This window comes from Tursiops truncatus, chromosome 1 (genome assembly GCF_011762595.2).
Source record: "Tursiops truncatus isolate mTurTru1 chromosome 1, mTurTru1.mat.Y, whole genome shotgun sequence".
Taxonomy (NCBI): domain Eukaryota; kingdom Metazoa; phylum Chordata; class Mammalia; order Artiodactyla; family Delphinidae; genus Tursiops; species Tursiops truncatus.
Window position 1 is genome coordinate 168,495,024 of NC_047034.1, and position 21,181 is coordinate 168,516,204.

A 21,181-nucleotide genomic window follows, 5' to 3' on the forward strand; every position below is an offset into this window, starting at 1 on the left:
AAACAGAGAAACACGGGGACCTAGAACTGAAATGTGCTCTGAACTTAGCAGGGATTCTCAGCTGAGGGTGGGAACAGAGGCATTTCGGAGTCACCCACAGGGCTTTTCTTACACAGATTGGATGCTGGTGCCCCTCCCCCCAGAGTCCACCCACCCCTGTGCCCCGCTCGGACCCACCCTAGTCACCGAGCTTCAGAGTCACCTGTGTGCTGGGCACAGAGACACTTCCTTGCTGATCTCTGCTGCCTCGTCTATAAAAGGGAGGGATGATGTCAGCCTCAGAGGAATACCCTGAAGGCTAAATGAGAATCTACCTATGAGGTTCTTAGTAGGCACTAAAAAGAAGTTAGTTCCATTCTCCTGTCCCTTCCTCACTTCAGCTAGAAATTTGCCCCGGGTCCCACAGGCGGCCAGGGAAGGGAGTCCTCAGCTGTGATGGGTGAGACCAGAGGGTGGGATGCCTGGGGCCAAATGCAGCCCCTTTTCCTCTTCTTTCTACTGCCTAGGGAAAAGCTCTGCCCACAGACACTTCATAGCAAGGGGTTCCGTAGATACTCACTCATGTCTGTGACCGAGTACTAGGTGCAGAGGTGGCGCCTTTGCCCCACCCTCTCTGGTCAGTGCCCTGTGGGTCCACCGGCTTTCATCACTGGGGTGTAGACGGGCCTGGAACGGCTGAGGTGCTCTTCCAGGAAGTACACCAGGTGGCGCTGTGGAGTAACCAGAGGGTCCAAAGGGAGGGACCGTAGAAGGAGCACTTGGAGGGGCAGCAGCATCCCGACTAGGAGGCTATACTGGGGGTGACAGAGAGCCCTTGATGGCCCTCTGCTCAGGAACCCTGACGGAACACCCCTTTGACTCATTTGAGCACAAGCCAGAGCCCCTCCCTCCGTGTTCCTTGCAGAGTTGTTGACAAGAGCGTTGACCATGTGCCACATTCAATTCTAGGTGTGGTTTAACCCGTTTAATTCTCACAACCCTGAGAGCTGAGCACACAAACTGCCCTAATGAAAAACACTGGGCAGCTGAGGCACAGAGAGGTGCCATAACTTGGCCCAGGTGACCTGGCCGGTAGGTGGGAGGCCTGGGATTAAGCCCAGGTGGTCTGGCCTCCTTACACAAAGAGCTGATTTCGCTCCCGCAGCCTAAATAACTTTCAGGTTATCTCCAGTGGTTCTAGGGTAAATCAGCATCCCCGGCTTAGAGAAGATACCTCAGGAGGCTGAAGATTCCACTTCCTCTTGGATAATAGGCCTTTAGATTGCCATTTTCAAGAGGCCCAAACCCAGCATACCTGGGGCGCGCTCTTGGGCAGTGGGGCTCTCATTCACTTATTCCGTACAAGTTTACCATCCAGACAGGGGGTGCCAGGGGTACAGACGGGCAAGGTCTCAGGCCTCGTGGACTTTATATTGGGGTTGGGGAAACAGCTAACAAGCAAATCCATAAGTAAGAAAATTTCAGGTAATAATAAAAAAGAAAGCAAAGGCAGGTTAACAGGGTAGAGACTGACGATAGTTGGAAGAGGGGAGGGGAGGGGTGAGCACGTTGGTGCAGCAAGATCACTCTGTATGAAGTCTGAACCGCACATTTCCTAATTCCGTGATCTCCTTCGGGCGGAGAAAACGTCATCGGACTTTTGCGCAGCAACCTCTGCGTACACCCACTCGTATAATCACCCTCTCCTGGAGTAGAGTCAGCTGAGGCACAGGCTACGCACTAAACGAGGGAAGACTTATTCTCTAAGTGCCAGAGGTTCTGGAGCTCGGGCAGGCTGTCTGTGTGCCTTGCTTGCCCACCTGGCCCCAGGTGTAAATGGTGCAGAAACGCAGGCCCGTTCGGGCTGGGTAGCTGGCCCTGTCAGAGGACAATTGTTGAACCTGAACCTCAGTTTTGAGCCTTTGGCAGGAGGAGCCCGTTCATGCTTACAGCTTGGCAACAGTGCTTGCTTTTAGCCAAATCTCCAGTTACGAGTAATAAAGACCCAGTCCCTGGTGGGCAGCAGAGCCATAGAATTGAAGGGGTCCTGAGAGACTGCCCAGCCTCTGTCTTCAGACAGGGAATGTATAAACCACCCTGGTCCCAAGCCACTATCTCGCTTCCTGAATGTATCTAAGGACAGAGATCATAGAGGGACCCCAGATGCATTCACCCACTCATGTCCTCAGGGTGAGGGCTCTGCCTCCAGTCAGGGCGTCTTCATTCAGAAATGTGGTCTCTGAAAGGGACCCAGCAGGGCCCATTAAAGTATTGGGTTACTTATCCGGTGGCTGTCTCCGCTACTGACTGGGCTTCTGTTCTTGTGAAAATGGGAAGCCTATAGAGAACAGGAACCTCCCTGTCTTCACGGTCCCTCACTGCTAAGAATGTATTATCTTGATTAGGGTAATGAGAGATGTGCTCTGAAATACGTGGATGAGGACCAAAGCAGATGGACGGAATTAATTTGTGTTTGCCAGCTCTACCCAGAGCACTGCAAGGACTTTGAAAACCATGCCAAGCTCCTTGGGAATGGCATCATGGAGACGCGCCACTGTGAACTGGGTGAAGGGCTTGGGTGACCCAAATGACCTGTCAGTTCTACGTCTTGGATGCTGAATATTTGTTTTGTTTTGAAAGCAGGATCTTTAACAGTTTCATTTGGGGAACGTTGGCACCTACCAGGGGCAGCCCCATTGCTAGGTACCCAGAGAAGCACAGGATAAATGAGTCATGCGCCGGTGTTGAAGGGCCTCGCAAACTTGTCAAAGAGGCCAGCTGTGCGCCGGTTCTGGGATATCGCTCCTCCCTTGGCTGGTTCTCTCCTACCCGGCCCTCGGAGCCTTCAGAAGCTTCCCCCATCCTCCATCTGTGATTCCATAATATCCTTTAATGTGTTCATTAATCCCCCAAACACTTACTGTGTGCCAGGCACTGCTTAGATGCTTGTGCTAATCTGGTGATATGACAGTTTTCTGTGCACCCATCGGCCTCCCTCACTGCACGGGGCTCCTTTAGGGCCGTGAGCACATCTTCCTTCTTGTGTTCCCAGTCCCTGGAGCAAAGCCACTGCACCATAAACGTCTGTGGAACAAATGAAGAGAGAAATGACAACAAGAGGGGTAGCTCCTAAAATAAAAATGAGCACTTATCCCTATTTTTACGGGTGTCAGAACATTCTCAATAAAACGTTACTTCTTCTGATTCTTCACCACAGCCCCTTGGGAAGATGGAGGCTTGGGTCAAATACAAGCCCCCCAGGAGCAGATGGGGTTCGTGATGCCAAACCCTGTGCTCTTTCTACTCCACATAGGAGCGTTTCTTCTATGAGAACTTGGAGGGGGGTGGGTATTGAGCTGGGGAAGCCCAGGGAAGAGAGAGGTCGCTCCCTGCAGAGAACTTCAGAGAAGGCTGGGCCTGAGGCTGCAACTGAGAGGCAGCTCCTGACAAGCAGAGCCGGGGGAGGGGGTGGGGGGGTGTTGGTGGGGAGGAAGCCCATGGCCCAGGGCAGGTCCCAAGGCCAGTCACTGGCCTGGCCTGCTGAGAGGGAGCTGAAGAGAATCAAAGACCGTAGGTGTTGGAAGGGACCTTGAAATGACCCAGCCCAGCAGTTCTTAGCCTGGGGACCCTTAGCATTCCCTGGAGGTGGTTCTAAAAGGGTGGTTCCCAGGCTCCAACCCCAGACACTTTAATTCAGAAGATCTGGGGCAAATCTTTCTAAAACTCTCCAGAGCCCTTGGGATGCTGAGACCCCTTTTAAAGTCCATTCCTCAGGGTTTTTGGGGTTTTTTTTTTGCCTATTGAACACAGTCTTTGAGTTCAAAAGCCGTTTGGGAGGCATCATGGCTACACCGCATCAAAGGCTTGCTGGGGGTGGTCTGAATTTTCCCCAGTACTTGCAGCCTCACCCTTGTCTGTCCGCTGCATCCCCCACCTCGTCCCCCACATCCCCCCCCCCCGCCCCGCCTCTACACACTGGTCTTCCCACTCCTCTGGCTGAAGATGAAGGAGCAGCCTCTGCTGTTGACTGTGTGTGTGTTGATTTGGTCTCTCTTGAGCACCGGCTCACACCTGAACTTCCTGGAGACGGGACGGAGGACTCTAGACTGGTTGGTGCCGGATGCCTTGGCTGGCCTGGCCTTGGGGGAATGACTGCGGGAGTGGAGCACAGCCTGAACAGCCGGAACCAAGTCCGAGAGCATCTTCAGTCAGTCCTGGGAGTGTCTCCTTGATGGCCCTTTCCAGTACAGATGGCAGTGAGGGCAAATGCTCTCTGCAGGGTGAACTGATTTCCTGAGCTTCCACACTGGCCCTTGCCTCCGTCTGCCTCTTGTTCCTCCTGCATCCTCTTTTTAAATCCAAATTAAAAGGTGTTAGAAGACTGTGGCAGGGTAGCCTGGGTCCTCAGACTGATCATTCATGGCTTTGACCAGGCTCCCGGGCAGCTGAGCAGGCAGACCTCCTTCCAAGACTATTTGTCGTAGATCAATAGGAATATTTTCTGCCATTATGGAGTGTAGTTGGTTTCAGACTACTGTCAAATGAGATAAAAGACGAGTATAATACTCACCACATATGATTTTTAAAAATTTATATGCCTCTTCCCTCTAGACGGGAAATTCCTGGAGAGCAAAGACCCGCCTGATTTCATCTTTATGCCCCGTGTCTGGTGCGTGTACATGTCCATTTTGTTGGTTCAATGAAAAGATATGTATTTAAGATTTGATTCATAAAAATCTGATATGCGTACCGTTCAGTTCATGACTAAATATATTTTGAAAAGTGTAATGTTTATATCAACTATGATGCATATAGCGACAAATATGAATATTAAGAACAAATTTCTCTCTCAGCCCCCCACCATCAGTCCCCACTTTCATAGGGTCCCAGATTATGACAACAAATTAAGTGCACCTTGAGGGACTTCCCTGGTGGCACAGTTGTTAAGAATCCACCTGCCAATGCAGGGGACATGGGTTTGATCCCTGGTTGGGGAAGAACCTACATGCCATGGAGCAACTAAGCCCGTGTGCCACAACTACTGAGCCTGAGCTTTAGAGCCCACGAGCCACAACTATGGAGCCCGTGTGCCACAACTACTGAGCCCGTGCACCGCAACTACTGAGCCCACATGCCTAGAGCCCATGCCCTGCGACAAGATAAGCCACCTTAATGAGAAGCCCGTGCATGGCAATGAAGGTAGCCCCTGCTCACCACACCTAGAGAAAGTCCACGCAGAAATGAAGACCCAACACAGCCAAAAAATAAAAATTAAAAAAAAAATTAAAGTGAACCTTGAGTTTTTAATCTTAATATTAAAAATATTTTGAAAGACATGCAAAAAGTGTTAATATTTAATAGTAATCAAAGACATGAAAAATATTTTTAAAAAGCATTTAGTTTCTTTTTTCAACAAAAGTAAAGAAAATTATAACAAGCAGTAACCTCAAAACTGAAGATGCTGCATGAAACTATTAGATGCTTGTTATATAATCCTTCAGAAAGCAAAGCAGAATCCATAAAGTTTATATATATATATATATTATATATATATATATATAATTGGACCTACCTATTCCTAGCCCTGCAAATCTGTCCTAAAAAGAAAGAATTCAAAAGATGCAAAAAGTTACATAAATGAAGATTTTAGCATTGACTTCTGTAGAAAAACAAAAACAAAACCTGGAAATATGTAAATGTTCCCCAAAAGGGAAATAGCTTAATAAATTACAGAACATCAACATGTTGAAGTATTACTCAGTCTTACAATAATTATGAAGACTATAGAAATTTGGAAAAAGAATATAAAACTGCTGTTTTTGCTAGGATTACAAACGCTAAAAATATGCATGTGTGCCTACTGACAAGAAGGTAATGTGCAAACTAATGTAATCTTTAAGAATGAGATAATATACATCAAGATGTTAACAATGGTTGTCTCTGACTGAAAGGATCATGGACGATTTTTAGTTTCCTCTTCAATCTTCCCTGTATTCTTCATGTTCCCCATTATTAAAAGAAAAAAAAGCCTGTGTTTTGTTTTGGGGGCAGGGTGTCATGGATTCTGCAGAATAAACCTCTTCTGCCTGGAAAAATCATTTATGATGACGGTGCATTTACTTCACTACTGTTTTTACAGTAAAATTAATACTTCTTGAAAAAAATGGATTCGATACCCAGAAGCTGACTGCTTCTCAGGACGTCTGTGGCTACCTCTCCAGTCTTCATTGCTCACTTGGATTGTAGAAGTAATAGCTTCTACTTGTTCTTCCATCTTCTGCGCTTGTCTGTGCTCAGCACAGCAGCCAGAGTGCTGATGTGAACACATATGTCCGTAGACTCCTCCGCCCAGCACCCTGCAGTGGCTCCCGTTCTACCCAGAGCTGCAGCCCCTAAAAGGTCCCAAATGATCTGTCTCTCCGCCCCCATCTCCAACAGCTCAACCCCTTCCTCCCACCAGCCACACTGACTGCCCTTCCCTCCAACAGGCTAGATGTGCTCCCGCCTTAGGACCTGTGCGTCCCCTCCGCCAGGAGCAGGCTCCCCGCCCCCGGAGCCCCGCCCCCGCCCCCAGGAGCACCGCTGAGTCTCATTTTCAAGTTCTTCGCTCAGATGTTGCTTTGTCTGTGAGGTCTGCCTTGACCACCCACCCCCCGTGTAAGATCTCATCCTCTGCAACCCCCATGCTCTCCAGATCCCCCTCACCCTCTGCTTTTCCATTTTCCATCACCTGTATCCTTTTCTATCATACTATATTATTTATTATGTATATTGTTCCTTTTCTGTCTCCAGGCATTTGAATGTAACCTCCATAAGGGCAGGGAATTTGTGCCTGCTCTGTTCACTGATAGACCTAATAAGTGCCTGGCCTATAGGTGCCTATAGATGCATTTTGAATGAATTTGTTACAGCTAATTTGAATAAGGTGAGCTCCTGCTAGGAACTCCATTAAGAAGGAGATGTGAGCTGAGGTCCAGGCCTGGGTTGGGGAAACTAACAAAGCTCTATTGGGTCTGGATCTGGATCTTTGGGACATGGCCCATTCAAGTATGATCTGGGTTGACGCTGCAGTACATCCAGGGGCTGTACGCAGGGCTGGCACGGAGACAGCAGGTGATTTCCAGACTGCGCTTCCCGGTAGGGAGGATGAAAGTTGCCACCATTCTCCCACGGTCTGTCTGCAGGTGGCTGGTCACTCTTACTAACAGTGCACTGGGGCTAAAGCAGACCCAGGATGTCTGTCGGTGGTACTCACCAACCACAGTAGACCCACGATCCCCGCCTCTCTGCTAGAGGGCAGATGCCAGAGAGGTGCAGCTCTCAGCAGGTCCAAGGCCCTACAGCACAGCTCTCCTCAGTGTAAAGAACAGAAGAACAGGTGGGCGTGGAAGTTATGAAACTAGGAGCTTTGTTAATTACACCAAAGGACAGTGGTTTTATTTGCCCTCATGAGAGGAAATGCACCCCAAATCAGCCGCTGGGTTTGGCTGAATGGAATGGAGGCAGGAGACGGAGGGAGAGAAGAAGAGGTAATCAATGTATTATTTTACTGGAACAAGGATTTCTCATAAAGTAACCTTGGCGGTAATTATACCCCTAGAGTTAGATGGTAATTGACTTAACCTATACATTAAGTGAAATAGCAAACTTTTTAGTTGCATCTCTTAATTAAAGCAATTAATAGCTTTGAAATTCTCTACACACTTTGTCCAAAAACTTTCATGCATTTCCTTCCTCTGCACACTGCTTCTGGTCAGGGTTTTTCCCCTGCCTACCATGTATTGGTCTTGTGGCTGTCAGGTTTGTTTTTGTTTTTGCAGAAACAGTCCCCATGGGTGAGGTGGTCAAGCTAAGTCCACTTGGGTAAATTCCAATTTGTCAAACTATCTTTCCTTTTCTTTTTCCTTAAGAAAATGGATTGTGTATTCAGAATCTGACCATCTCTCATAACATTTATGGCTACGCCCCTGGCCCAAGCCACCACCATCTCTCCTCTGGTTACTGTCAACGTCCAGTAGTTGGTCTCACATCTTCCACCCTGACCCCTACAGTCTGTTCTCAACTCAGCAGCCAAAGCGCTCCTCTGAGCATGACGGGGGACGAGGCTCACTTCGTTGTACCCATCGCCAGTTGTCCCATCAGTTGTTCAGCTTCTTGGGATGGGATTTAAGTGTGTCCAAAAATACTTCCGGAGGTGTGTGCTTGTGCATCAGCTGTTCAGGGTTTCTGCTGTTTCCTCAGCTGTTTGAAGGTACAGGCACACAGAGGGACGTCAGCAAGGGCTGGTAGAAACTGCCCTCACCAGGAGAGGAAAATGTCACATCACCGGTGCAGACGCAAAATAAAACACCCGATTTTATTTTTCATAATTGAGTGACTGTCTTGTTTGTTGGTGAGTCACCAAAAGTCTGCTCCACTTGGATGGCCAACGCCTCCGCAGTGGCCCCCGACCCTCTCTGCTTCTATGGTGGGGTTTGGTCGGTTCTGATTTCAGGGCGAGGGTAAACGTGCTCGAAGTTTTAACTTTATTGTGGTGTGGTTGCCTCGGTGGACTAAGAAAACGGATATTCCTGCTTAATTCTCAGAATGATTTCCACATGAATGAAGTAAAATGATCTAGTTTTCTTTGCAATTCTGTTTAAAAGGGATAAAAGTACATCCACTGACCATGTAAAAGGCTCGTCTAAAATATACCCCAAACCACGGGAAACTGAATACCCTCTACCTCCACATATTATGAAGACAACTAAAAATCGTGTAAAGAGAAACCTTTTTGCCTCTTGGGGCAGGGTGGCTTTATTTGACGTTAGACACCTCTTTCAAATGGTGATGAGAGCATGAACAAAAGCAAAGTCTAGTGCGTGGAATGCCTTACTTTTGTCATGCCTGATAGACTGATCTGTCACTAGTCTTGAAAGTTTCTCATTGGAATGGAAGCCTCAAGGCTTGTCTTGCTCTTTTTTGTTTGTGAAGGATTTTCTGTGGGGAGCTCAGGGGTGACCGCTGGCTCATGGTCCCGTTCACCTCGCTTCTTCAGCAGGACTGCCCTGGATTCACGGCTGCGGGCTGGGTCCCCGGGTACTTTCAGGGCAAGGGCTGTTGTTGTGTTAGAAGCACCTGCCATCTGTTGGTGAAAATTTTTTGGATTCTACATGATGAGTCACTTCTTTCTTGTGCTGTTCTTCTGCTGCCAGGATGAATTTACCTACTGGATTTTATCAGGGGATGGAGTGGAATCTCTCATGGTGAAGCTTTGTCCTATGCAAAGTCCATGTCCCTAATGAGCGATCTTCCTGATGCCATCACTAGAAGAGGTGGGGAGGAGTGTCTTCTGTGTTCCCGCAAGGTGGGGAGAAGACCCGGCAGCCATCCAGTCTGGCCCTCACTCTAGGGCCCTCCCAGATAAAGCTACAGCTGCTGCCCTCAGCTGGTTGGAGCTGACAGTCCAAGGTGGTTCCACATTGTCTTGCCGGTGCTCTCTTGCTAGGGCGCCAATGCCTGTGAGCCGGTGTGGCACAGGGCAGACCCTCAATGACTGTGGGTTAAATGAATGACTCAGGCCTGTGACCGCAAAGTGGGCCAACTTCAGACCTACCAGGGCCACCAAGAGTTAGGCCCTGGGCTCAGCTTAGCTCATTAGGCCAGGGTACCTGATTGGCAGTACCACCTACAGAGCCAAGAACGCTGAAGTTCTGATACAGTGTGTTCTTGCCAACCTCAAAAGAAGAGTACGTGGAATGATTTGGGGAAGAAATTCAGGAGTTTCTTCCCTTACAGGCCACTCTGATATGAGCTGGAAGTAGGAGCTTTCGGAAGGGTGGGCATCTAGAGTGCCTGGGGAAGAGGACTTGGATCAAACAGTAGGGCCAAGTGCTTTGCCAAGGAGAGAACTGAAGACGGGGTTCACAACGCCCTCTGTCCACTAGCGTGGGTGGCCGAAGCCTTGGGCTGAAATAAGAAGATGCACTTTTCCACTGACTCAGTGTCACGCAAATCGGTTTTTATTATTAGTATTGTCATCTTTTGTCCCCGCAGAAAAAGTTTATTTGAAACAAAGGATGTGTTTCAAATCTAGCTTTGTTCACATATCCCCAAATATCCCTATGCTTTATGCCTTCCATTTTGTTCCCACTACCCCCAAAATTCTAAGCTAAACAGCAGTAGCAAACCCCTAAGCGCAGAACATTCTAACTCCTCCAAGCATGCTCCATTTCACTGCAATTTTTCTAAAGATTTCCTGCCTGGAGAAAGTACCAAGTCCCAGGTGGGTGGGATTTTATTCTTACCACAGAGTAGGTGGTAAGAATAAAATGTGGGAGTCTCTTCCCCCAGCCTCCTAGATCAGAGGCAGAGTTCCGTGCTCGAGTCCTGGGTAGGAGGCGAAATCCTGGACTGTGCGTACCGGGCTCGAGTCACCAGGCCCTTCCGCGTGGTCAGCAGCTGGGGGATGCGGCCAGTGGCCTGGGCCTGCCCAAGGCGCCACCAGCCCCAGCTGACCTTTGCAGTCAGAGGAGTGGCTGACCAAATGGCATTAAGAAATTTTGCAAAACTTTCCAAAATAACCTATTCTGGAACGATCTGGGTGGCGTGGGATGCGGTTAGGACAAGTGGAGCCTTCTTCAGAGGAAAGGATGTTGGTGTTCATCTCCAGGGCCAAGTATCAATTTGCTGGGAGTAACATTTCCAACCACAGGCCTTACCTATGCACGAGATGCACTCGTTGCTATGCTTCTAGAAGTCCTGCCTTCTCTGTGTACCTAGCAAGTAGGGGTGCGTATCAGTACTCAGGGCTTTGTGATGGCTGGGCTCTGGGAGGACAGGTGTTCTCCACTCTGAACAGTGATTTGGCCATAAAGGGGATCCAGGTGAGATGTGGGAGCCTTGCTGAGCTTACAACACAAGGGAACTTTGGAAAATTTCCATGTCACCATTTCAGAGCTGGAAAAGCAAGACTCCGGGGTCCGCCACACAGCTATGGGTGTCATGCTGATCGACCAGACATTTATCTGGGCACATGGTCTCAGCGTAGGCACAGCAAAGCGACACCAAACCAAGGCGCCCTCTTCCTCCGGGGGATTCTAAATCAGAACATGGGCGCACCCCTGTCGTCTCAAGGGAGCGTCCGTGTTTGGAGTAGTAGGGGAGACCCTGAAACTGGGGGATAAAACAATGTATCCACACCCAGATAAGCCAAGGGGGCCCCTCCTACAAGCTTGTGCAGACTTGTAGGTTAGTGCCATTTAAAAACAAAAGATGCCACCACTGACAAAAGCAAAGGATGTAAGATTACACTGGCTTTTCTCAGTTTGGGGAAAATTTTGTGCAGAGAGTAGCTACCAAAAATTGTAAACCTCGTCAGTCTCTATTAAAACTAAAGTAGCTCCTGGCTAATCCCTGCTTATGGGAGGGATTCACTCTCCAGCTCTGGGGCTCCTTCCGAAATGTTGGTGTATTGGGGGATTTGTATTAGCTGAAGACCTATTCTTTCCTCTGAAACCACTTCACACAAACGGTAATCCCTGAGAAACTCGAGCCACCGAGCTTGGCAAAGGGGCTGCTCCCAAAATAGGGTCAAGCGCCCGCTTCCTAGAGATGCTTGCAAGAAACACAAATGCCAGTGCAGTATTTCCTGAACCCTGGTTATGTACGAGACCAGAATCCTCTCTGGGAAGTGTTTAATCCTGCATCAAATACAGAAAGGCAAACCATTGGCTTCAAGGGAGTGCAAGTTCGTTGTAAAGGTAAGCAGGTGCTTCAGAAAGGACCCAAGGAGAAGAGGAGAAGGCCTGGTCACAGCTGTTCCAGGAACAGCCTTGGTCACTGGCCAGTTCACTGCCGTGGTGGAGAGAATTCAACAACCGGAAGAGAATCCTCAACGCATTTGGTGCCTGCGTAGATTTCACTGCGTCAGAGAAGATGCTCTGAGGGCGAGTGTCCCGAGAGCCACAGCCGCACCAGACTCACACGGCACTTGGAACCAAGCTGCCTGGGAGGCCGTGGCGCCCGAGCATGCTCTTGCTCAGAGACCCGGCACCCCAGCTGGGTGGCTGCGGACTCAGGGCCATCCCTCCCCAGCTTCCTGTGAGATGCCCAGCACTGACTTGTGGAGGATTCCGCACTCCTGCAGGGACTTGGTGAGGTCAGAGAAGTGTCTCCTGGGCACCTCCATCGTTTCAAGGCTGCGGTGTCGGTAGGTGGCCTTGTTCTTGTGTTCGGCCACGGCGACAACGGTGTATAAGTCATCAGTTGGCCGGAAATGGTGGACAAACCTCCGTCCGGATGGTGATCTGACGGCAAGCAGCAGCCTAGGCTCTTGATCCGACGGTTCCTCCAGGTCTCTGGCCCTGTAGGAGCTTTGTCTCTTGGCCTCCACGATGAATTTCCTCTCCGGGGAACAAGGCTGAGCTCGGGAATCTTCTTCCCTCATCTTCACGGTGCGGGTCTCCGCTTGGTCAAGAGCCTGGGTGCTGCTCAGCTGCAGGGAACCAGCCTTTTTAGCAACTGTTTCCAGGGCCCCCTCCTCCAGCGTCTTCCTGTTGATGGAAGGAAGGACTGGGTATTTATTGAGGGAAGAGGATGCCCCTATGGGCACCTGCTGCAGCAGCTCCGGGAGCTCATCGGGGGCTCCCGGATTCGGAGATTGGGGTGTGCAGGCTCCCGGTTTCTGGCTGCTCGGCGACTCGCAGGAAATGGCTGGAGGTGAAGATGGCGTGAGGCTGCAGCATCCCTCCGCGCCTGCGGGCTTATGCAGACTTGGCCGAGGACGTCCCTTGGCGGACTTGGGCCTCGTGACGCGCATGTTTAGTGAGTCTGGCCGCCAAGTGAAGCTGTCAGCTGCTGTGCTGACAACAGTGCTGTATTCAGGGGGGGCTATGTTCACAGGGGCTTCTGTGGCCATTGCTCCTCAAGACCCCTAAGGAAGCAAAAGAGAGGAGGCTGTGGGTTAAATGTTCTAGGACTTCTGGACCTGAGCCATTCACTTCCCAGGATCCAGAATAAGGACCGGCCACAATGGGGGCGGGAGGGGGTGTGCAGAGGAGCTTCTCTCTGGATTTATGGCATCTGGAGAAGGGCACCAGCTGCAATTCATTCATTCCTTCATTCCAGGCATTGGAATATATCAGTGAACCAAAGTCCTTGCAACTTAAATTATTATAGTGAGAAGAGGCTGGTGTTAAATCCACAAGTAAATAGATATTTTCAACGACTACTAACTGCTATGAGGAAAATAAAGTATTGCACCAGCGAGTGACTAATTCTTATTCTTACAGGGGGTTGGGAGGGCTTTAACCTGAGAGACCAGATTGATGAGAAGGAATAAGCCCTGTTGCAATCGAGAGCAGGGCTCAGCTAACTGTTTCTCTCAATGGTTTTGGCTTTGGGAGCCACGTGGTCTCTGATCCAACCACTCATCCCTGCCCCTGTAGCACAAGAACAGCCACAGACAATACGTAAGCGAGGGACTGCGGCTGTGTTCCCTGTGTTCCCAGGCAACTTTATTTACAAGGACAGGGGTGGGCCCCATTTGGCCCACAGGCTGTGGTTTGCCCACCCTTGCTCTAGGGGGAAAGTGTCCCAGGTGAGGGAAGAGCCAGGGTCCAGGCCTGAGGGCGGAATCTGCTGGCTCCCAGGGTGGGGTGCTCCGCCCTACACTGTCCACAGACCTGGAGGCCCAGGAGAGAGCGTTACCGTGGCTGCCTTTGCTCAGAAGAGAGAAAGCATCCCTGTTCAGTCACCCAGCAGGGAATCCAAGCTCAGCTTCGCTCAAGAGCTGAGAGCTATATATATGTGTTAGCAGACGGTATTTGTTTTTCTCTTTCTGACTTACTTCACTCTGTATGACAGACTCTAGGTCCATCCACCTCACTACAAATAACTCAATTTCACTTCTTTTTATGGCTAATATTCCATTGTATATATGTGCCACATATGGAATCTGAAGAAAAAAAGGTTATGAAGAACCTAGGGGCAGGACGGGAATAAAGACACAGACCTACTAGAGAATGGACTTGAGGACACGGGGAGGGGGAAGGGTAAGCTGGGATGAAGTGAGAGAGTGGCATGGACATATATACAGTACCAAATGTAAAATAGCTAGCTAGTGGGAAGCAGCCGCATAGCACAGGGAGATCAGCTCGGTGCTTTGTGTCTACCTAGAGGGGTGGGATAGGGAGGGTGGGAGGGAGACACAAGAGGGAGGGGATATGGGGATATATGTATATGTATAGCTGATTCACTTTGTTACACAGCCGAAACTAACACACCATTGTAAAGCAATTAGACTCCAATAAAGATGATAAAAAAAAAAGAGCTGCGAGCTTGAGCTTCCCCGCCCCCCCCCCCCCCCCCCCGCCCCGTATTCACTGGGGAATCACCACCCTCTGCCATGCCCATTTTCCCCGTTCCCCCTCCATACTTCATTTTCCTTTCTACTGGCTTTTCATTCAACCTCGCTAGGTGGCTCTGTGCAAGTCACTTCATGCAACATCCCTCTGCTGCCCTCACTTTGTCATCAGGCTGGGGGAGAGGAGAAGGAGACCCCACTGCTGGTCCACCCACTGGCCAGATCTCACAGGGGGCACTCGGCTTCTAGACCGGGGTTGGCAATCCCTTTCTGTAAATGGCCAGAGAGTAAATATTTTCGGCTTCGTGGGCCACAGTCTGTCACAACTACTCATCTCTGCCCTTGTGGTGTGAACGCTGCCATAGACAGTGTGTAAATGAACGGGTGTGGCTTTGTCCCAAGAGAACTGCCTTTATGGACACTGGCATTTGAATTTCATATCATTTTCATGCGGCACAAAATCTTCTTCTTTTTATTTTTCCAACCATTAAAAGTGTAAAAGCTATTGTTAGCTCATGAGCCACACACACACGGTGGTGTGATCTGGCCTGTGGGTCATGGTTTACCAAACCCCGTCCTAGGCCAACTCCAAAGGGGCCTCCGGCCACATGCCAATTCTACAGATGTGTGAGCCAGAAAAGCAGAGTAAATGCCCCAGGCCACCAAGTCAGCTGGCGGCAGAGGCTGAAAGAGAATCCAGGTCTGTGACACCCAGTCCTGTTCTCCAGGACCAGACTTGGCCTCTCCCCCAGCACTGGTCACATTCAGTCTCTTCCCAACCACCTTGTCAACACCTTGAGGGCCCCTGTGTTTGGACCTCCCACACCCTGTATTTGGGGGTGTGCACGAGTGCATGTCCTGAAGCACGGTGGGAGGCGTGTTTCTCTTGCGGGCCTGGAACTGCCAAGTCAGGCCCCCTCCCCTGTCCTCGCCGTCTTCACAGCACCTTCGCTAACACGCTTCTGATCACCTTTTCTTCCCAGTCCCTGGTTACGTCCTTCCCAGGACGCTGCAACGTGTTGGGCTCCCTGCCTCCTCTGAATCCTGACCACCACTGCGACTGCGGCTCTCTCCACCTGCAGCCTGACCAGCCCTCTCCCAGCCCTCGAAAGACCTTCTGGTAGCTTCCCAGAGCCTCCCCAGGAAGCAGCACGTTTGGGAGGTGTCGTGAGACCTAGGTTCTATTTCAGGCCCTGCCCAGAGCTAGCTGGATGACCACGGGACAGTCATTCTACCTTCCTCATACATTGCTTTCCTCGTCTATAGAATTAGCTATATAACCTTGAAAACATTATTTAACTTCCTCTAAACATCAGTCTCTTTATCTGCAACATGAGGACAGTAATACGAAACATCATAGGTAAGGCCGTAAAAACCAGGCTTGGTACACAGTAAAGGCTTCATTTTTCTGCTTTTGGTTTTTGTTTTCTGTTTATTTAGTGCTTTCGATTGTTTTAGGTCCAAAAGTCTTACCTGTTGCTTCAGAGCTTTTCCCCAGGGTGTCCGTGGCGGGCCTACTCCCAGTCACCTCTAATCGGCTGGGTGACTCAGGGGACCCGTGCCTGCCCCGCCCACTGCACAGAAATGCCGGAAGGTTGACTCCAATGAGCTACTGCCTCCAAAAACGCATTCTAATATGTCCCTTCTAATCCCATACTTTTATTTATTTATTTAGTTAGTTAGTTATGTATTGGCCACACCACATGGCTTGTGGGATCTTAGTTCCCCGACCAGGGATCAAACCTGGGCCCTCGGCAGTGAAACCATGGAGTCCTAACCACTGGACCGCCAGGGAATTCCCCCTAATCCCACACTTTAATCATATACTTACCTCCCATTCACTTATTCCAAGCTACCTTCATCACACAATGCTGAGCAATGCAATTCAAGCCCCTTAGCTCTGCACCCTAATATTCCCATTCTGTGCATATTACCACCATTGTCTAATTTTAGGGCGTATCCCCTTCCTCACCACTAAAACCACAACCAAACAAAACACAGTATCCCTGTGTATTCCTGAAGGCCTACTCAGTTCAAAGTCTGCCCTGTCAGAAAGAGAAAAACAAATACCGTATGCTAACACATATATGGAATCTTAAAAAAAAAAAATGGTTCTGAAGAAACTAGGGGCAGGACAGGAGTAAGACGCAGATGTAGAGAATGGACTTGAGGACACGGGGAGGGGGAAGGGTAAGCTGGGACGAAGTGAGAGTGGCATGGACATATATACAGTACCAAATGTAAAATAGCTAGCTAGTGGGAAGCAGCCACATAGCACAGGGAGATGAGCTCGGTGCTCTGTGACCACCTAGAGGGGTGGGATAGGGAGGGTGGGAGGGAGATGCAAGAGGGAGGAGATATGGGGATATATGTATACATATAGCTGATTCACTTTGTTATAAAGCAGAAACTAACACACCATTGTAAAGCAATTATACTCCAATAAAGATGTTAAAAAAAGAAGAAAAAGAAGTCTGCCCTGTCTTTCTTGACTGCAAGGCCTCTGTGTTTGCTCCCTTCTGCTCACAGGCCGTGTCTTTCCACACTCCCATTTTCCCACTTCTAGTCTTTCACACTCAATCTGGCTGCTGGGAGTTCGGGAGCCTTCTCCTTGGCATCAAACAAGCCTGCCCAGCTCCTTGTTAATTTAATCTATTTTCTGATCAACTGTGAAGAATGTGGGGGGGGGGTTCCCTTTAATTTTAGTCAAAGTCTTTCACTTGTAATTAAGCAGCTCTGCACTTAACTCAGGGTGGCATGGGGAGGTCATAACTGCCCAACTGTTCTGCCAAAGAGAAGCTTAACTGGGAGACCAGCTCCCCCTCTCTGCCCACCCTTCCCCGTCGAAGAAGGGCTGTTAATTTGCCACAGCTTCTACCCAGTTATCACAGACTTGGCTTCTAATTCCCACACACGCCTCGGGAAGGCTTAACTGTCAGTAAGTTTGGTAACTTAGAAACCTCTTCCTTAACAACTTTGCTGAGGAAAGTCATGTGTTCTCACAGGCTCCCTGCTGGATTATTTTTAACAGTAAAACTTGAGTGTGTGCATGCACTTTCCATACCTTTTGGTACTATATAATTATCCATGTTCAGGGGGTGTCATATCCAAGACACCCTGGTCATAAGATAACATGACTGCGAGCTATCTCGGAGAAAAACCTCAATTATGACTAATCCCTATAAGCCCACTCATGGTTATTTAGAGATTAACACCTCCTTCAGGTAAAACCGTTCCCTCAAACCTGCTTTCATAACCCGCTGCCTCCTGCCGAGAGCAGGAACCATCTGTTACATGGAGGGAACATCAACTCTCCCCAGCTTCTCCCACATCGAGAGGGGAGGTGGGGGAAACAGGTGTTTGGGGACCTGGGCCAACGGTGTCTTTATATTCACACCTTGGGTCTCAAACTCTGCCTTCCCGCCTCAGTCCAGGGAGGCTTCTGCTGCATCCATCATCAGTCCTGCTCAGCTCATCTCACCACCTCTAGGCCTGGCAGACTCTCAACCACAAAGTGATTTGACGAGATCTAGGCGTAGGCTTCCATCAAGCTGCCTGTTGAATAGGCAAGTGGCCTGTTTACTTAAACATAATAGCGGCACCCCAGAGGCCTGCTAGGAGTCAGGAAACAAACACTGATAACGGTTCCCAAGGAACTGCCAAAAGGGCAGGTGCCCATTCCTTAAGATTACTCACCAAATCAACTGGAAAGAAGAAGAATTGGATAGGAGAAGCTAACGCCATCTTCCGGCTTTCCAAAGGCTCCCACCTCCCACCACGGGGTCAGACCACCCTATTTCACTCACAACCCAAACCTAAGCCTACAATAAATGCAATAAAATATAACTACCCACATATCATCTGCTGGTATATACCAAGGGTGCATACATTTGAATTGGTCTTTTAAAAATGTTTGTCAGTTAATACTATCCTCTGCCAATCCCCACTCCTCCTTGTGAGGCTTTGAGGATGAAAACGCTCAGGAGAACAAACAGGAGATAGCAGTTGGCCTGAGAATGAGAAAACTTTGGTACCATTCCCAGTTCTACCCAGGACTAAAGATTAGAATACACTGTCCTACGCAGAGTGCCACGTTTAAAAGGGGGAGTGGAGAAATTGGACCACAAGCCACCAAGTGATCAAAGGTCTGGAAAAGGAACTGGGCATGATTCCAGCAGCAGTGGGGAGGGGGGATTAGAGGTAGGTGGAGAAGAGCTCAGTTCTTTTCAAGTACTGTTAGTTCTAGAAGGAGGCAAGATTAGGCGGCAGGATGGATGTGGGGGAGGGGCAAGAAAGAGCCTCTAGAAAGTGCGAGTTGACCTGGGTGAAACAGCGGGGGTCTGGGGGGAGGCTCAGATCTGGTTCCGATCTCTCCGTGTGACAGGACATCCCCCTGTCCCTCGGAGTCTGTGTTCGGTCTGTACTGCCCAGCCAGGAGGGCATGGCCCAGCGGTTTCCTAGGGCCCTCGGCTTCCGAAAAGCCCGGGAGCTGTCCCATTCCGGCAACGGTGAGCTCTGGCCGGGCTGGCTCTGCCCCTGGGGAGCAGCCGCTTCCCTCCTGGCCCCTGACCTGTCTCCCGGGCTTCGCCCCTGGGGCCGAGTCTGGGGAGGCCCGCCCGGGCGACGGGCCCCTCGGGGCTGGCCTCTCCCGGCCCCTCCCACGCCCCCAGGAGGCCGAGGACAAACCCGCGGACCGGCGGCCGGCCGCGCTCACCTAGCGGCGCCGCTCCATCCGCCGCCGTCGCCGGGCACTGTCCCGCGGGTAAACAGCCTGGGTCTCCCGGGCAACCGCGCCGGTGGGCGGCCACGTGCTTCCGGTCTGGCCGGAACCGGCCCGGCCTGGGGGGAGGGGGAGGGGCGGGGTAGGGTTGGGGCGGGGGGAGGGGCGGGGTAGGGTTGGGCAGGGTAGGGGCGGGGTAGGGTAGGGGCGGGGTAGGGTAGGGGCAGGGGGGAGGGGCGGGGTAGGGTTGGGCAGGGTAGGGGCGGGGTAGGGTTGGGGCGCGGTAGGGTTGGGGCGGGGGGGAGGGGCGGGGTAGGGTAGGGGCAGGGGTAGGGTTGGTGCGGGGGGAGGGGCGGGGGGAGGGTTGGGGCGGGGGAGGGGCGGGGTAGGGTTGGGGCGGGGGGAGGGGCGGGGTAGGGTTGGGGCGGGGGGAGGGGCGGGGGGGAGGGTTGGGGCGGGGGGGAGGGGCGGGGGGAGTGTTGGGGCTGGGCTCGGCCCCGGGAGGAGACGGGGTGGGGACTCAGGCCTGGCCTCTGCTGCCTCTTCTTTTCCTCACCTAGCCTCCCTGCCTCGCCGCACATCTCCTGGGGGAGAGGGCGTCCAGGGGCAGGAGAGCCCTGGCCAGGAGGCTGCGGGTGGCAGGCCCACCTGCCTCAAACCCCTTTCGTGACCTTGGCTGAGGCCCTGACCCTCTCAGTGTCCCTGATTGGCAGATGCAGCTGTTGAGATGACTGATTCTTGTGAATCCTAGAATCTGAGCAGCTGCTTTTAGGGCGTCTGTTTGAGGCCGCCCGTTCGACACCCGTTCCTTGACCTCCTCATTTCCCTATCAGCCTAGCACACCCGGGCCACATCCGAAATCTTGCTGTAGCTGCATCTGCACCTGCTTTGACGTCAACCTCCTGACCATGACTTCTTCTGCAACTCCAGCCACTTCTACCACGCTTGTCATTCAACATCTTCCAGAGGCCCCTCCATTGCCTTTCTGCTTTCTCCGTATCAACCTGTGTCTTCCCTACCCTGTTGAGTTCAAGCTCCATTACCTCAGCTATTCCCTTGCAAGAAGCCGTGCCCTTGTCTTGCTGTCTTTCCATCACTCCCACCTGAGGAAACCCCAACCAGTCCACCTACACCAAGGTCCTGAAGAAATCTTGACCAGCCACAGGCATTGATGTCATGGAAACATGGGGTCTCCAACCTCCTTTGGATGCTCAGTCCTACACAGAAATCCTCCCACTTTCCCCAGCCCAGTTTTGACTCCTTTCTTCCCAGTGGCTATTTCAGACCTTGTCCTCTCTCCCAAAATCTCTCACCTCTCCTCGTTCCTCTTCCTGCTCAGAAGATATCCTTACTTCCCTCCTCAGAGAGACGATAGAAGCCATCATATGGAAACTTTCTCAGCTTTCTGCCCTCAGACCTACAAACTTGCCTACTTTCGTCTCCTTGCTTTCCTTCCTCCCTCCTGTTCCGATGGGAGGGAACCCATCCTCTGATTCTGTCCGAGATTCACTGCTGATCCAGGGCTGCCCTGAAGCCTGTCCCCGGCCACAGGGTCACACCTGTACACACCCTCATCGTACTTCAGGCCCTTGCTCCTGCTGTCCCCTCTGCCTACAAGATTCTTCTCCACGCTCCCCAACTTCTCATCCTCTTTCTTTGCCTAATGGCCACTTACCCTTCAGATCCCAACTTAATAGATGAAGGCTTTCTTCCAAGATGGAATTAAGATAGCTTCAGAAGGAATCCTAACTGGACACTTGTCTGCCAGGCCCTGTTCTAGACTCTTGGAATTTGCAGAGGAATAACTAGTGACTATATTATTAGAAGATAATGTTAGGAGACATTCAAGAACCATATCATCAGATAAAAAAATTCAGATTCACTACCCAGCATAATGGCAAAATGTTTGCTACCTTGTCTATCCCAGATGCATGGATACAGGACTGTGATAGAGCGCAGCTCTAACCCTCCTGCAAGATATTCACAATTGGCTGAGAAGACGAGTCGCACAGTCATAAGGAGTTACCAATCAGATTCCTTTCGGTACAATCGGAGCCAAGGGTGGAAGAGCAGCACAGGCTGGACATGATTATGTGCCACGTGATTGACACGGACAGGAAGTTCTCTGGGGGCCTGGG

General features: G+C 50.7%; 1 protein-coding gene across 6 annotated transcripts; it reads right to left on the reverse strand.

Annotated features, from left to right (window-relative positions):
- Positions 1–9,967: 9,967 nt before the first annotated feature.
- UBXN10 (UBX domain protein 10) lies at positions 9,968–19,158 on the reverse strand. 6 transcript variants are annotated; one of them, XM_073794912.1, is made up of 3 exons: positions 18,894–19,022; positions 17,721–17,878; positions 9,968–12,892 (listed from the first exon to the last, which is right to left on the reverse strand). In XM_073794912.1, the coding sequence occupies exon 3, from the start codon at positions 12,875–12,877 to the stop codon at positions 12,035–12,037; it is 843 nt and encodes a 280-aa protein (XP_073651013.1). In that variant the 5' UTR covers positions 12,878–12,892; positions 17,721–17,878; positions 18,894–19,022; the 3' UTR covers positions 9,968–12,034. The 6 variants fall into 6 exon arrangements, with proteins under 6 accessions (XP_073651013.1, XP_073651021.1, XP_073651024.1 ...); XM_073794920.1 differs by lacking the exon at positions 18,894–19,022 and adding an exon at positions 18,644–18,658; XM_073794923.1 differs by lacking the exons at positions 17,721–17,878; positions 18,894–19,022 and adding an exon at positions 19,038–19,158.
- Positions 19,159–21,181: the final 2,023 nt, after the last annotated feature.

What these genes read in the sequence shown, in the direction of transcription:
- UBXN10 (XM_073794923.1), bottom strand. Translation starts at nt 12,877, where the DNA reads ATGGCCACAGAAGCCCCTGTGAACATAGCCCCCCCTGAATACAGCACT.